The following is a 15,271-nucleotide window of genomic DNA, read 5'->3' on the forward strand; positions in this document are numbered from 1 at the left end:
TTGGAGACGTCATTTACGTACCAATGGAATGGTCTACATACAAACTCCGCATACCCGGAGCACTGGGCCTTTTAAAACGAACTCGCCCACTTTATAAACAACCAAATTACAGCGCTCAGAGGATAAATCGGCTGCTCCGCCCAAATCTCAATTAGACTACGCTCCACCAACTACAGAAACTGGTGTGGAAAGCAGTTCGTTTGGAGTGAAACAACCATCGGAAAGTTGTCCGAAAAAGACTTTCAGAACACAGCAAGGCAACTAAAGGAGCGCAGTGTCATTCTCGTAACCGAATTGTCCAGGTAACCTCAAAATTCTCCGGACATCATACATCTTTGTTTATAAATCTGCAGATAGGTGGAAACTATCCTATCAACATGTTTAATTCCCTCCAGGCGGGTTGGGAGGACAGGGAAGCCACGATGGTGAATCTGAAAAACGTATCTCTTCCAAGTGAAGGAATACGGTGCAATCAAGGTGAAATCACCGCTGTTTGGAATGGTGAAGTACTGGGACCAGGGACTCTGTACATTGCAGAAACGTGAGTGTTTCCAGATTACTTATCAAGAAACTGCGCGTTTTGATTGAAATCGACTAGTATGTGTTTGACAAAGGCCTTTCCTCATATTGGCTACCTAAAGTGCGTAAAATGTATTTTTAATTACATTTTTGTCTAATCTCTTCTCAGATGTGTATCATGGTTCGATGGGTCTGGAATGGGGTTTTCTTTGAAATACCCGTCAATCAGCCTCCATGCAATCTCACGCGACTTTACTGCGTACCCAGGAGAGCACCTGTACGTCATGGTCAACACCAAACTCAACGGTAAGGTTCCTCCAAAGATACTTTGTCTTTCTCTCAATTCCAGTGTATTCAGAATAGTCTCACTTTCCAAGGTGCAATGAGACCATACCATTATGAAAAGTTGAGCCTGCACATAGACCTAATTATTGTATACAATTATGCTCGAAAAAGTTGCTTCGACATAAGCGGGTTTTCACAGTCGGGTGCATGCCAAGACAGACGGCATTGCCTACATTTTGTACACACTAGTAAGGGTGTACATTTATTCTGATTCCGTTTCAAAACGTTTCGCAACAAACCGTTAAATTACAAAACGTTTTACTTTTGGAGTAAAGAGTTTCTCTAAGACAAATTCACGAAGGGCCCTCAGTTTCTTTCTCTTTGGTTCCCAACGTTAATCTAACCAGTTTCCATTGTACACGATTTTGCAACTTAATTTGACTAATGCCTTTTCATAAAAACATGAAAATAAAAACAACCCTCAAAACAGCCCAAATGACATAAGCATTTATTTGTTCACCATAATAACTAATGAGTCACACTGGCATGCCTCCTGTCCTGCCTGGTCTCATAGACTAGACGTAGCATAGTAAACGTGAACCTGGGATCACTCCATTAGTTTGGTATGGTTACGTAAAACAGATTAGTTACTTAATGCAGAATCAAAAGTAGGGTGGATGGGTGGGCATATAAAGCAAACGCCTAGCAACCCAAAGGTTGCAAATTCAAATCTTATCACGGACAACTTTAGCATTTTAACCCTTTAACCTAACTCCTAAACTTAACAATAAAGCCTAGCTAATGTGTAAAATATTTTACATTTAGGAAGTTCTTATCATATCATATGAAATGGGCGATGGACAACCACAAATTAATACATACCATACGAAATGTGTCATACTAAATGGAGTTCCTCGGATTTACATCAAGAATAATAGAAAATACTCTTGAGACCAGGTTGTCCTGTCAGGAACATCCACCATTCATCCCACACATACTCACCCGCTGCTGAATGGCCTGTTTTTACCCCCTAGAGAGGCTCATTGTCATATTGCGGATGGGTGAGCTGCCAGTCACGGTTGCTCGGACATCCGATGCTCTTGAGAGCTTATTTACAGCTGAGTTGCTGCAGAGACTAAACAATAAGCAGTGTTTTTGCTTTATGTCTCAGGTCATGCCAAGGTCATTATAGACTTCACTTGCTCGCTTACGCCTATTTGTTGTGCCAATTGTTGTATTGTCGAAGGAACCTGCAAGTAAGCATTCTGTTGGACTGTGTATACCATGTGTATCCTGTACATACGACTAACAAAATGTGGAACTTTAAATTAAACTTAATTTTATTAATGCCAGTTAACTCTGATTGTAGTGCTCTTAGATTCATAAGGTGCTTGGCCACCTTCCATCTTTCCTACCAAACAAGTGTGTTTTAAATGTAAATAAAATATTGTTCCATTTGCACGTTGGACACTTGTTTGTATAGGTAGTGTAAGATCAAAATGAAAGTATTTTTTTTTCTTTGAGTTAAGCTTTGTGGGGCTTTCATTCCTTTTATGGAAAGAGCTGACATCCTTTGGGAGAGGAGGGTTTTCCTTAAGCCAAGTTCTAGACCAAGTGGATCTCTGGTCTAGTTCTATTACATATACCCACCTTGCGGTGCCTGTTTGGGAACACTTTTCCCAAGTCCGAAGGTGTATCTGTATACAGTTCTGATTGAAAAGTTGTCTTGTGCATTGCCGAGTAGGCAAGACTTGTCTGACATCTCATTACCCAGGAATGTTACACGAATACTGCAGTTTAACACAGCAAGATGTGTAGAGCAACATGGCATTGAGTAAATGTCATGAATCAAGCCCCTTACTCAGTTAATTTCAGAAATGTAAATAGTTAAACATTAAAGTTATCCTTTTTAGATAAAACAATACTAAATATATTCACTTGTCACCAATAACTGATTTGAAATACCGTTTTGCAGTGGTCAACAGTATCCTCAACGGCACCTTCTTGGTTTGCACCATGGTGTTGCTGGAGGATAGCTATTTTCTGTCTTCCTCTGGGTACATTGAGAGTGTGTGTGTGTGTGTGAAGTTTGGGCGATTGTGTACAAGCCTACATCGCCCGATTGCTCATGGCTTCCCATGTATTTCCATGGAAATATGTTTATTTGGAAATGAATAAATGTATAGATATTTTTAAAAGCATTCATGATGCATTCATGCATTCATGATTTGCGTAAATGATTTGCATAAAAGATTTGCGTAAATGTAATATAGTATGTAATATACAAACTATTACTCTTGTTAAAAATATGTATTACATTTGGAGCACTTTAGGACTTGGGATTTGCCTTGGGACTTGAGACTTACTTGTGACTTGTAAAACTATGTCTTGGTCCCACCTCTGGAATATAGTACTGAAAGAATAAGCTAGTCTAGCTAGCTAGCCCTGTTCACCCAGGACTGCGCGGCAACGCATGACTCCAGCACCACCAAGTTTACTGACGATGGTGGTAGGCCTGATCACTGGCGATGAGACCACCTACAGGGAGGAGGTTAGTGACCTGACAGTGTGGTGCCAGGACATCAAGCTCTCCCTCAACATCAGTGAGACCAAGGAGCTGATCGTGGACTACAGGAAACGGTGGCAGCACGTCCACATCGACAGGACTACAGTGGAAGTGGGTCAAGAGCTTCAAGTTCCTTAGTGTCCAAATCACTAAGGACTCGCATGTGATTTTGCACTCTATGCACACTTGCAGAACTCTACACACTCATTGACTCAACACACATAAAATGCACACACATTTATACTGACTATGCGCACACACACTCGCATAAAATCTAAATTTACATTGCTGCTACCGTTTCAAATATCCTGATGCCTAGTCACCTTACCCATATATACACTTTTGGTCATGTAGTGTATATGGACACCTGCTCTTTGAACATCTCATTCCAAAATCATGGGCATTAATATGGAGTTGGTCCCCCCCCCCCCCTTTGTGGCTATGACAGCCTCCCCTCTTCTGGGAAGGCTTTCCACTAGATGTTTGAACATTGCTGCGTGGACTTGCTTCCATTCAGCCACGAGCATTAATGAGGTCGGGCACTGATGTTGGGTGATTAGGCCTGGCTCGCAGTCAGCGTTCCAATTAATCTCCAAGGTTTGATGGGGTTGAGGTCAGGGCTTTGTGCAGGCAAGTCGAGTTCTTCCACACCGTTCCGACAAACCATTTCTGTATGGACATCCTTTTGTGCACAGGGGCATTGTCATACTGAAACAGGGAAGGGTCTTCCACAAAGTCGGAAGCACAGAATTGTCTAGAATGTCATTGTATGCTGTAGTGTTAAGATTTCCTTTCAATGGAATTAAGGGGCCTAGCCTGAACCATATAAAAACAGCCTCTCAACTAAACTTTAGTTGGCACTACATTCTGCTGGCATCCGCAAAACCCAGATTCGTCCGTTGGACTGCCAGATGGTAAAGCGTCATTCATCACGCTAGAGAACACGGTTCCACTGCTCTGTGTGTGTGTGGGAGAATACACTCACCAGTAGCCCTAGTTGCATATGCAGGTGTGCCATAATGTGAGTGTCATGAGATTGCAACAGAGCTCTGTTCCACTTCTGACTCTATAGCTGTGTTTACACTGGCAGCCCAACTGATCTTTTGCCCAATTTTTAGTAGCAAAAGATCTGTCTGATTGGTCAAAAGACAAATTAAGTGATATAAATCTGAATTGGGCTCCCTGTGTAAACAGACTAACAAGTCTTCTCTCTATTCCCCCTCCCCCCCAGATAACTGTGAGAAGTGTGCGGAGGAAGAGGATAATGAGAGTACTGATGACTGCAACGCGGATTCCATAAGTCCTGTTACAGAGATCCGTTTTGTGCCCAGTGATAAGGCTACCTGTAAGTGGGAACTGTGGAATACCATTCATGCATACTTCACCCTATTGTGAGCTCGTAATAGATATTCTTCAGGCCTGAGCTAAATTTGAAAAATGAACCTCAAAGGAATGTTACTTAGATTGGACCAAATTGATGGTCCCTTTTACAGCTGTAAATCTATGTTTTGGGGAAAGGGTTGGTTTGGACAACTTTCCAAAATACTTTGAGTTTGTTTTCCACCCTCCAGTGGAGCCCATGTTCTCAGCCATCTCTGAATGCCAGGCCCTCCACCCTGACCCTGAAGACTCCGACTCTGACTTTGAGGGAGATGAGTACGATGTTGAAGAAGCTGGTGAGTGAGCACACCATGACCATGTTCAGTATTCATTAGGGCACACAACAGAATGTTTTGCAACGGGGAAACAAATTAACCTTTCCCATTGGACAAGTCCAGGTAGTCCCTCCCTGCTTTAGTCTTCCTGCTGTTTTGGCGACTAATGAACACAACCCATCTTTCTTGCCTACAAATTAACTTATTTCTTGACATCGAGACTTGAATGTTTCATGTCCAAATGTCCTCAGTGCACCTCCTCGACACCTTGACAACTATTCTGTGATCAGTATAAGGATGCACATTAATTTGTCTCATTCAGGTTGTTGGACTATGTCAGTGCTAAAAGAATAATTAAAGTTGGTTAACTTTCCCCAAAGTATATATCTGGTGTATGATGCCATGCCTTAACGCATAAAGTAACTGTACCCCACCTCCAATTTTTTATTTTTTTTAAACTTTCATTTGAAAACCACAACATACTTTACAGTCCCACAGAATACTTTAATTGGGGTGCCCAATGTCAACTATATGTGGACATTTGACTAACCTTTCGGTCTCCTGTCTCCCCACCCACAGAACAGGGTCAGATAGACCTGCCCACATTTTACAACTTTGAGGAGGGTCTGTCCCAGCTCACCCTGGAGGGCCAGGCCACCCTGGAAAGACTGGAGGGGATGCTGGCCGACTCTGCATCCCAGAAACACCACTGCATGGCCGGGGTCAGGCCCGAGGACACCCCAACGGGATGCTGCAATGGTATAAGCTTGAAATGCATTAGAATGTGGTCTGCATTGCTTTGTATATGTACATGGGTCATGTTCATTAGGGCATGCAATGGAAAATGAGTCCAAGTTGAACCTCACCATTTCAGTCTTTCTGATTGGTGCCTAATGAACACCCTTGATTTGGGTAACAGTAGGTCCTAGTGGGTGGACATTTTGTGGTAGTACTGGAAAAATGCAAGATGCTCTGATGAAGATGCATGAAACATCAGCGACACACATCAGCATTAGATTATTGAAGGGAATCAATTTGCTGTCCTGAACCTCCTGCCAGGGTTTTACTTAAACAGTACTAAGCACCCCATCAGTAGGCTAGCCTCGAATTCCAAACTGAATAACGCTACGTTTCACTATTGTTTGAAGTAGCCCTTATGTTACTGAATGTATTCATTTCGTTATCAACAAATGCTGCAAAAAGTAGAGATGTGAAAATGCACAAAATGAACAGTAATATTTGGTTTGTCTAGACAGTTTTGTCTAACTTTTGATCTATTAATTTCCCAATAATCTTGACTGTTCGCTTTCAATTTCTACCATGGTTATGCATATGCTTTTCATATTTCTACTGTAAGAAACATTTTAATTGAGTGTTGTCCATGATATAGGCCAATTCTCATCAGTGTTAAGGGTTAAGAAACACAGCAAATTCAGCTGTTTAAGGCTTGTTCAGCAGTCCAGTAGAAATAAAATGTAAGCTAAAGCACTATCACACAAGTACACCTATTAATGTACAGTGCATTTGGAAAGTATTCAGACCCCTTGATCTTTTTCACATTTTGTTACGTTACAGCCTTATTCTAAAACTGATTAAATAGTTTTTTTCCACCTCAATCTACACACAATACCCCATAATGACAAAGCAACAAGTTTGACATTTTTGCACATAAAATAAAAAACTGTAATCACATTTACATAAGTATTCAGACCCTTTACTCAGTACTTTGTTGAAGCACCTTTGGCAGAGATTACAGCCTCGAGTCTTCTTGGGTATGACGCTACAAGCTTGGCACATCTATTTGGGGAGTTTCTTCCATTCTTCTCTGTAGATCCTCTCAAGCTCTGTCAAGTTGGATGGAGAGTGTCGCTGCACAGCTATTTTCAGGTCTCTCCCTCCAGAGATGTTAGATCGGGTTCAAGTCCGAGCTCTGGCTGGGCCACTCAAGGACATTGAGACTTGTCCCGAAGCCACTCCTGCGTTGTTTTGGTTATGTGCTTAGGGTCGTTGTCCTGTTGGAAGGTGAACCTTCGACTCAGTCTGAGGTCCTGAGTGCTCTGGAGCAGGTTTTCATCAAGTATCTCTCTGTACTTTGCTCCGTTCATCTTCTCCTCGCCTTACTAGTCTCCCAGTTCCTGCCCCTGAAAAACATCCCCACTGCATGATGCTGCCACCACATTGCTTCACCGTAGGGATGGTGCCAGGTTTCCTACAGATGTGGCGCTTGGCATTCAAGCCAAAGAGTAAACTCTGTTTCATCAGACCAGAGAACATTGTTTCTCATGGTCTGAGAGTCCTTTAGTAGGTGCCTTTTGGCAAACTCCAAGAGGGCTGTCATGTGCCTTTAACTGAAGAGTGGCTTCTGTCTGGCCACTCTACCATAAAGGCCTGATTGGTGGAATGCTGCAGAGATGGTTGTCCTTCTGGAAGGTTCTACCATCTCCACAGAGCAACTCTGGAGCTCTGTTAGTGACCATCGGATTCTTGGTCACCTCCCTGACCAAGGGCCTTCTCCCCCGATTGCTCAGTTTGTCTAGGAGACCAGCTCTAGGAAGAGTCTTGGTGGTTCCAAACATCTTCCATTGGATGCCACTGTGTTCTTGAAGACCTTCAATTCTGCAGCCAATTTCTTTTTTGTTGGTATCTTTCCCCAGATCTGTGCCTTGACACAATCCTGTCACGGAGCTCTAGGGATAATTCCTTCAAACTCATGGCTTGCTCTGACATGCACTGTCAACTGTGGGACCTAATGTAGAGAGGTGTGCCTTTTCAAATCATGTCAAATCAATTGAATTTACCACAGGTGGACTCTGATCACGTTGTAGAAACATCAAGGACGATCAATGGAAACAGGATGCACCTGAGCTCAATTTCAAGTCTTATAGCAAAGGGTCTGAATACTTATGGAAATGTTTTTTACTTCTAAACTTGTTTTCGCTTTGTCATTATGGGGTATTGTATGTACAGTTGAAGTCGGAAGTTTACATACACCTTAGCCAAATGCATTTAAACTCAGTTTTTCACAATTCCTGACATTTAATTCTAGTAAAAATAACCTGTCTTAGGTCAGTTAGGAATACCACTTTATTTTAAGAATGTGAAATGTAAGAATAATAGGAGTTATTTATTAGAACAAGTTCTCATTAACAACTGTGACCTGACCAAGGCAAAGCAGTGCGACAACAACACAGTTACACATAAACAAACGTACAGACAATAACACAATAGAAAATAAAAATAGACAAATCTATTTACAGTGCTTGCAGATGTAGGGAGGTAGGCAATAAATAGGTAATGGAGGTGAAAAAAAACAGTTTAGCATTGACACTGGAGTGATAGATGTGCAAGTAGAGATACTGTTGTGCAAGAGGGTAAGTAATAATATGGGGATGAGGTAGTTGGGTGTGCTATTTACAGATTGGCTGTGTACAGTGATCGGTAAGCTGCTCTGACAGCTGATGCTTAAAGTTAGAGAGGGAGATATGACTCCAGCTACAGATTTTTGCAATTCGTTCCAGTAATTGGCAGCAGAGAACTGGGAAAGGAAAGGCGGCCAAAGGAAGTGTTGGCTTTGGGGATGACCAGTGTACAGTTGGATGTTTACATACACCTTAGCCAAATACAGTTAAACTCAGTTTTTCACAATTCCTTACATTTAATCCTTGTAAAAAGTCCCTGTTTTAGGTCTGTTAGGATCACCACTTTTATTTTAAGAATGTGAAATGTGAGAATAACAGTAGAGATATTTATTTCAGCTTTTATTTCTTTCATCACATTCCCAGTGGGTCAGAAGTTTACATGCACTCAATTAGTATTGGTAGCATTGCCTTTAAATTGTTTAACTTGGGTCAAACGGTTCCGGTAGCCATCTACAAGCTTCCCACAATAAGTTGGGTGAGTTTTGGCCTATTCCTCCTGACAGAGCTGGTGTAACTGAGTCAGGTTTGTAGGCCTCCTCGCTCGCACATGCTTTTTCAGTTCTGCCCACAAATTTTCTATAGGATTGAGGTCAGGGCTTTGTGATGGCCACTCCAATACCTTGACTTTGTTGTCCTTAAGCCATTTTGCCACAACTTTGGAAGTATGCTTGGGGTCATTGTCCATTTGGAAGACCCAATTGCGACCAAGCTATAACTTCCTGACTGTTGCTTCAATTTTTTCCATCCTCATGATGCCATCTATTTTGTGAAGTGCACCACTCCCTCCTGCAGCAAAGCACCCCCACAACAGGATGCTGCCACCCCCGTGCTTCACGGTTGGGATGGTGTTCTTCGGCTTGCAAGCCTCCCACTTTTTAACGATGGTCATTATGGCCAAACAGTTCTATTTTTGTTTCATCAGACCAGAGGACATTTCTCCAAAAAGTACAATCTTTGTCCCCATGTGCAGTTGCAAACCGTAGTCTCGCTTTTTTATGGCGGTTTTGTAGCAGTGGCTTCTTCCTTGCTGAGCAGCCTTGGAGGTGTGCGTGGCCAGCGCACACACCCTTGTGGGGCTTTCTGAGTTGGGTAGGTTTTAAATCACAGTGGGTACAACATCTCCTATAAACTTCCTGTTGAGCTCCACCATATTCATTGACGTGATTCTCAGAGGCTACCCAGAACATATCCCAGTCCGCGTGATCAAAATCTTGAACCATGAATTCCAATTGATCAGACCAGTGTTGAATAGACCTTAGCATGGGTACTTCCTGTTTGAGTTTCTGACTATAGGAAGGGAAGAGCAAAATGGAGTCGCTCAGATTTGCAGAAGGGAGGGTGCGGGAAGGCCTTGTAGGCATTTTGAAAAGTTGAGTAGCAGTGGTCCAATGTTTTACCGGAGCGAGTACTACAGTCAATTTGTTGGTAGAACTTCAGTAATGTTTTCCTGAAATTTGCTTTGATATGTGGTTTCCAGTTTTCATAAAGTCCAGTGAAGTTCCTTGAGGGCCGTTGTGGTATTGGCTTGAGGGGGAATATACACTGCTGTGACTAACCAAAGATAATTATCTTGTGAGGTAATATGGTCAGCATTTGAGGTATTCTTGGTCGGGGGAACTAAAGGACTTGAGTTCCTGTATGTTATCACAATCGCACCATGAGTAGTTAATGATGAAACATACACCCCTGCCTTCTTCCCAGAGAGATTTATTCCTGTCTCCGTGATGTTCTCAGTACACAGCTGGCTGTATGGACAGTATATCCCGATAGAGCCATGTTTCCGTGAAACCGAGTATGTTACAATCCCTGATGTCTCTCTGGAAGGAGGTGCTCGTCTACTTTATTATCCAGAGGCTGAACAGTGGTGAGTAATATACTCGGAAGCAGTGGATGGTGTGCATGCCTCGTGAGTCCAATCTGGGAAAATCATAATGCTGGTGAGTTACCGCTGCTCTGATATCCAAAAGTAATTTATGGCTGTATGTAATAACACAATTCTGGGCTAATAATGTAAGAAATAACCCAAACTAAATAATGCAAAGTTGCTTAGGAGCAGAACTGCCATATCTGTCGTCGCCATCTTACATTACATGCCAGCATAGCCCATTCCATTTCGGTCGGGGTGTAGTGTCATGTATATGCTACAGCGAATGTCCTATATAGGTTTATGAGTTGTGACTGAGGTGTTTGAAACAGGATGGCGGAGTGCACTTGTTGCATGCATTCCATAAATTCTATAGGTCAATGCTGCTGGTTCCACAAAGCTTTGCTTTGCTGCTGCCTGGCTTTTCTGAATCAGAGGGCAATTGACACCCAACTAACTTTTTTGGTCTGTGACCTTAGGGTAGCTAGTGTATCCCCAGCCTATTCTTGATTATATTCCACTTATTTGAACTATTCCAGTTCTAGCATGGCTGATCTGATACCATGAACTGGTCAACTAATCGTCAAGCCTTTGATTAGTTAGCCTTTCCTCAAACGACCTGCTTAACTGAATGAACAGGAACAAAGTGAAATATGAGTATTTATTAAAATAGTTTTGGTCATAGCCTCATCTCAGGAATTATCCTTGGAGCCGGAGGATATGATTGCAGGTAGCTAGCCCAATGGGGGAAAACTTCCATCAATTACCCCCCCCCCCCCCCTGCTGGGAGAAAGGAGTCTGATGGGTTTTAAACTGGTGTTTTTAAGATTATAAGTGCCTTTGAACGGGGTATGGTAGTTGCCAGGTGCACTGTTTTTTTAAAGAACTGCAACACTGCTGGGTTTTTCACACTACAGTTTCATTTGTGTATCAAGAATGGTCCATAACGCAAAGGACATCCAGCCAATTTGGCACAACTGTGCGACGCATTGGAGTCAACATGGGCCAGCAGCCATGTGGAATGCTTTCAACACCTTGTAAAGTAAATGCCCCAACAATCAGAGGCTGTGTTGAGGGAAAAAGGGGGGGAGGGGTGCGCAACTCAATTTTAGGAAGGTGTTCCTAATGCTAGGTATACTCTGTGCAAGTGTCATTTTCAGTAGGGAAAGATTTTTGAATGGAGCGAAACGGGGAGGTACAGCCTTATCCAATGAACACATTTTCCCTTTCCATGGCAAAACATTTTGCTACAGTTTGCACTTCTGAACATTACCCAGGTGTCCAGAAGGGAAAGTTGTTTCATGAAATACTGACTCCTACCCTTCCTCTCCACCTCCAGAGTGTGGTGCAGTAGGGGTCTCAGGACAGTTTGAAGATGCCGACGTTGATCATTGGTAAGACTTTCACCCTCCTCCTTGGAATAGGTTATAGTGATTTAGATTTTCATTGGATAATTAAAAGTACAGTACCAGTCAAGTTTGGACACACCTACTCATTCCAGGGGTTTTCTTTATTTTTACTATTTTCTACATTGTAGAATAATAGTGAAGACAACTATAAAATAACACATTTTATATGTAGTAACCAGAAGTGTTAAAATCAAAATATATATTTGAGATTCTTCAAAGTAGCCATCCTTTGCCTAACCAGCTTTGCACACTCTTGGCATTCTCTCAACCAGCTTCATAAAGGATGTCACCTGGAATGCATTTCAATTAACAGGTGTGAGTTGTTCATTTGTGGAATTTCTTTCTTTAATGTGTTTGAGCCAAGCAGTTGTGTTAAGGTAGGGGGATATACAGAAGATAGCCCTATTTGGTAAAAGACCAAGACGATATTATGGCACGAACAGCTCAAATAGGAAAAGAGAAATGACAGTCCGTCATTACTTCAAGACACGAAGGTCAGTCAAGTTGAACAATTCCAAGAACTTTGAACATTTCAAGTGCAGTCGCAAAAACCATCAAGCGCTATGATGAAACTGGCTCTCATGAAGACAGCCTCAAAAGAACACCCAGAGTTACCTCTGCTTAATACGGTAAGTTAATTAGTTACCAACCTGATAAATTGCCGCCCAAATAAATGCTTCAGAGTTCAAGTAACAGACATCTCAACTGTTCAGAGGAGACTGCGTGATTCAGGCCTTCATAGTCGAATTGCTGCAAAGAAACCACTACTAAAGGACCCCAATAAGAAGAGACTTGTTTGGGCCAAGAAACACGAGCAATGGATAGTAGACCGGTGGAAATACGTTCTTTGCTCGGAGTCAAAATTTGAGGTTTTTGGTTCCAACCGCTGTGTCTTTGTGAGACGCAGAGTAGGTGACTGGATGATTTCCGCATGTGTGGTTCCCACCGTGAAGCATGGAGGTGTGGGGGTGCTTTGCTGGTGACACTGATTTATTCAGAATTCAAGGCACACTTTGGGCTTGGGGGCAGTATTTTGACGTCTGGATGACAAGCGTGCCCAAAGTAAACTGCCTGTTACTCAGGCCCAGAAGCTAGGATATGCATATAATTGGTAGATTTGGATAGAAAACACCAAGTTTCCAAAACTGTTACAATGTCTGTGTATAACAGAACCGATATGGCAGGTGACAACCTGAGGAAAATCCATCCAGGAAGTGGGATTTTTTGGATGTGGGTGGTTTTCAATTGAATGCCTAATGGGTTAGGACCCCGATTGCAGTTCCTATGGCTTCCACTAGATGTCAACAGTCTTTAGACATTGTTTCAGGCTTGTTTTCTGAAATATCAAGAAGAATTAGACCTTTCTGTCAGGGGGCTGGAGAAGCATGCAGTACTTGTTTGCGCGGATTAATTATAAACATCGTTTGACATGTTTCAATGAACTTTACCGGTACTATTAGGATGTATTCGTCAGCATGTTTTGACCGCCATGGAGCCAGTGGATTACTGAACAAAACGTGCCAACAAATCTGAGTTTTTGGGATATAAAGAGACTTTATTGAACAAAACAAACATTTATTGTGTACCTGGGACTCTTGTGACTGCAACCAGATGAAGATCTTCAAAGGTAAGTGATTTAATTGTATCTCTATTTCTGACTTTCGTGACTCCTACTTAGGAAAATGTTTGTATGCTTTTGTAAGCGGGGCGCTGTCCTCAGATAATCGCCTTTTTGAAATCTGACAAAGCGGCTGGATTAACAAGAAGTTAATCTTTAAGACGATATAACACTTGTATTTTTATGAATGTTTATTATGACTATTTCTTTATTTTGAGTTTGGCGCGCTGCAATTTCACCGGCTGATGTCGAGGTGCCAGAGGTTTTAACCAGCATGGCTACCAGAGCATTCTGCCATCCCATCTGGTTTGCGCTTAGTGGGACTGTCATTTGTTTTTCAACAGGACAATGACCCAACATCTCCAGGCTATATAAGGGCTATTTGACCAAGAATGACAGTGGAGTGCTGCATCAGATGACCTAGCCTTCAATCACCCAACAGATTGTTTGGGATGAGTTGGACCGCTGTGTGAAGGAAAAGTCGCTAACAAGTGCTCATTATATGTGGGAAGTCCTTCAAGACTGTTCGAACAAGAATTGCAGGTGAAGTTGGTTGAGAGAATGCCAAGAGTGTGCGAAGCTGCCATCAAGGCAAAGGGTGGCTACTTTGAAGAATCTGAAATATATTTTGATTTCACTTTTCGTTGGTTACTACATTATTCCATATGTGTTAATAGTTTTGATGTCTTCACTTATTCTACAATGTAGAAAATAGTAAAAATAAAGAAACCCTTGAATGAGTAGGTGTCTGAACTTTTGACCGGTACTGTACATAGAAGACTTCTCCAGCTGGTTGACTCATGTAATTCAGTGTTTCCATCACTAGCACACCTGATTCAACTAGTCAAAGCTCTTTTGTTAGCCGTGTCAGGTGTGTTAGTATTGGAATAGACTAAGTGTAACGGCTGGGTGTCCTTGAACAGCGGTTAGGGAAACACTTCTATTATGCCTCAATTATTTGGGATTATGATTGGCTCTATACTCCTGTGCTGTTGTAAATGATTTAGTGTGATTATGAACTGCTCTGTTCCCGTGCGTCGCGCTAACGATCCCTGTACTGTAATCAAGCTGGGCAGTTCTAATATGCTCGTTGGCAGACACTGCCTAGGATGGCCTGCAACTGATAAATTCCACATTCCATTCACCCGTTGCACAAGTTCCCCCTAGACTTTACAGTGTGATTTAATCATTGACACACACGCTCCAGTCCCTTACCCAAAGGCCACCTATAGCATGTTTAAGCAGTCATTTTCTTTAGCGTTTTTTGGACTAATGGTGAGATGGCCATGATGTCACCATTGTCAGGTCCAGTTCCTGGCCACTAATCAGCCTTGTGAAATGTGATCTTGTGTTGCAGATGGAACAGAGGCCCTTGTTCGCACCCTCCTGACCGAAAGCTTTTTGAAAGCGGGGGTATTAGGGTGGAATTGAAGTGTGGGGGGGCCTAAAGGTCTGATTGCGTAACACAGATGCAAGCAGAGCCAAGGCACTGGGTCTCTGAATGAGTTCAGATAAATAATTTTAAGTCTCACCCGGCTAATCTCTACTGGCAGGTCACGATAGGCCTCGAAGTCTGGAGGACTAAAGCGAATAACAACTCACTTTTTTGTGAAACGTTTCCATTTTTGTTACTGAAAGAATAGACCAGCCAGCAGATTTATTTTGAGCTTTGTATGTTCAAATAATAAAACGTGGTTTTGTATAAAGCAAAGTGTGTGTGTGTGTGTGTGTGTGTGAGAGAGCGAGAGTGGATGAATTGGTAGTCGAACATAATCTGTCATCCGAAATGAGCACTTTCAAACAGCAACTTGTACATCTTATCAACCTTCTACTGTAATTATCAACCTGCGTTTAACAAGTGATCAATTGCAGGATAAGGATTTGAGATGTAATGCTGGTGGGATGTTCAGTTGGCTGCCACAGACCAGCTCTAGAG

At 42.3% G+C, this 15,271-nt stretch overlaps 1 protein-coding gene across 2 annotated transcripts; it reads left to right on the plus strand.

Annotated features, from left to right (window-relative positions):
• The first annotated feature begins 71 nt into the window (after positions 1-71).
• Positions 72-15,046, plus strand: LOC129868093 (methylosome subunit pICln-like). Of its 2 annotated transcripts, XM_055941727.1 has the most exons (8): positions 74-302; positions 396-541; positions 689-825; positions 4,602-4,715; positions 4,942-5,046; positions 5,605-5,784; positions 11,648-11,702; positions 14,693-15,046. In XM_055941727.1, coding segments are annotated over exons 2-8 (711 nt in total). In that variant the 5' UTR covers positions 74-302; positions 396-422; the 3' UTR covers positions 14,694-15,046. The 2 variants fall into 2 exon arrangements, with proteins under 2 accessions (XP_055797701.1, XP_055797702.1); XM_055941726.1 differs by having other exon boundaries at positions 72-541.
• Positions 15,047-15,271: the final 225 nt, after the last annotated feature.

The sequence above is a fragment of the Salvelinus fontinalis genome, chromosome 13 (genome assembly GCF_029448725.1).
Source record: "Salvelinus fontinalis isolate EN_2023a chromosome 13, ASM2944872v1, whole genome shotgun sequence".
Classification (NCBI taxonomy): Eukaryota; Metazoa; Chordata; class Actinopteri; order Salmoniformes; family Salmonidae; genus Salvelinus; species Salvelinus fontinalis.

Bases quoted from the DNA above. Each gene is read 5' to 3' on its own strand.
- LOC129868093 (XM_055941726.1), top strand. From the start codon at position 378: ATGTTTAATTCCCTCCAGGCGGGTTGGGAGGACAGGGAAGCCACGATG. The intron at 542-688 runs GTGAGTGTTTCC...ATCTCTTCTCAG, and splicing joins ACTCTGTACATTGCAGAAAC to ATGTGTATCATGGTTCGATG. The intron at 826-4,601 runs GTAAGGTTCCTC...CCTCCCCCCCAG, and splicing joins GGTCAACACCAAACTCAACG to ATAACTGTGAGAAGTGTGCG.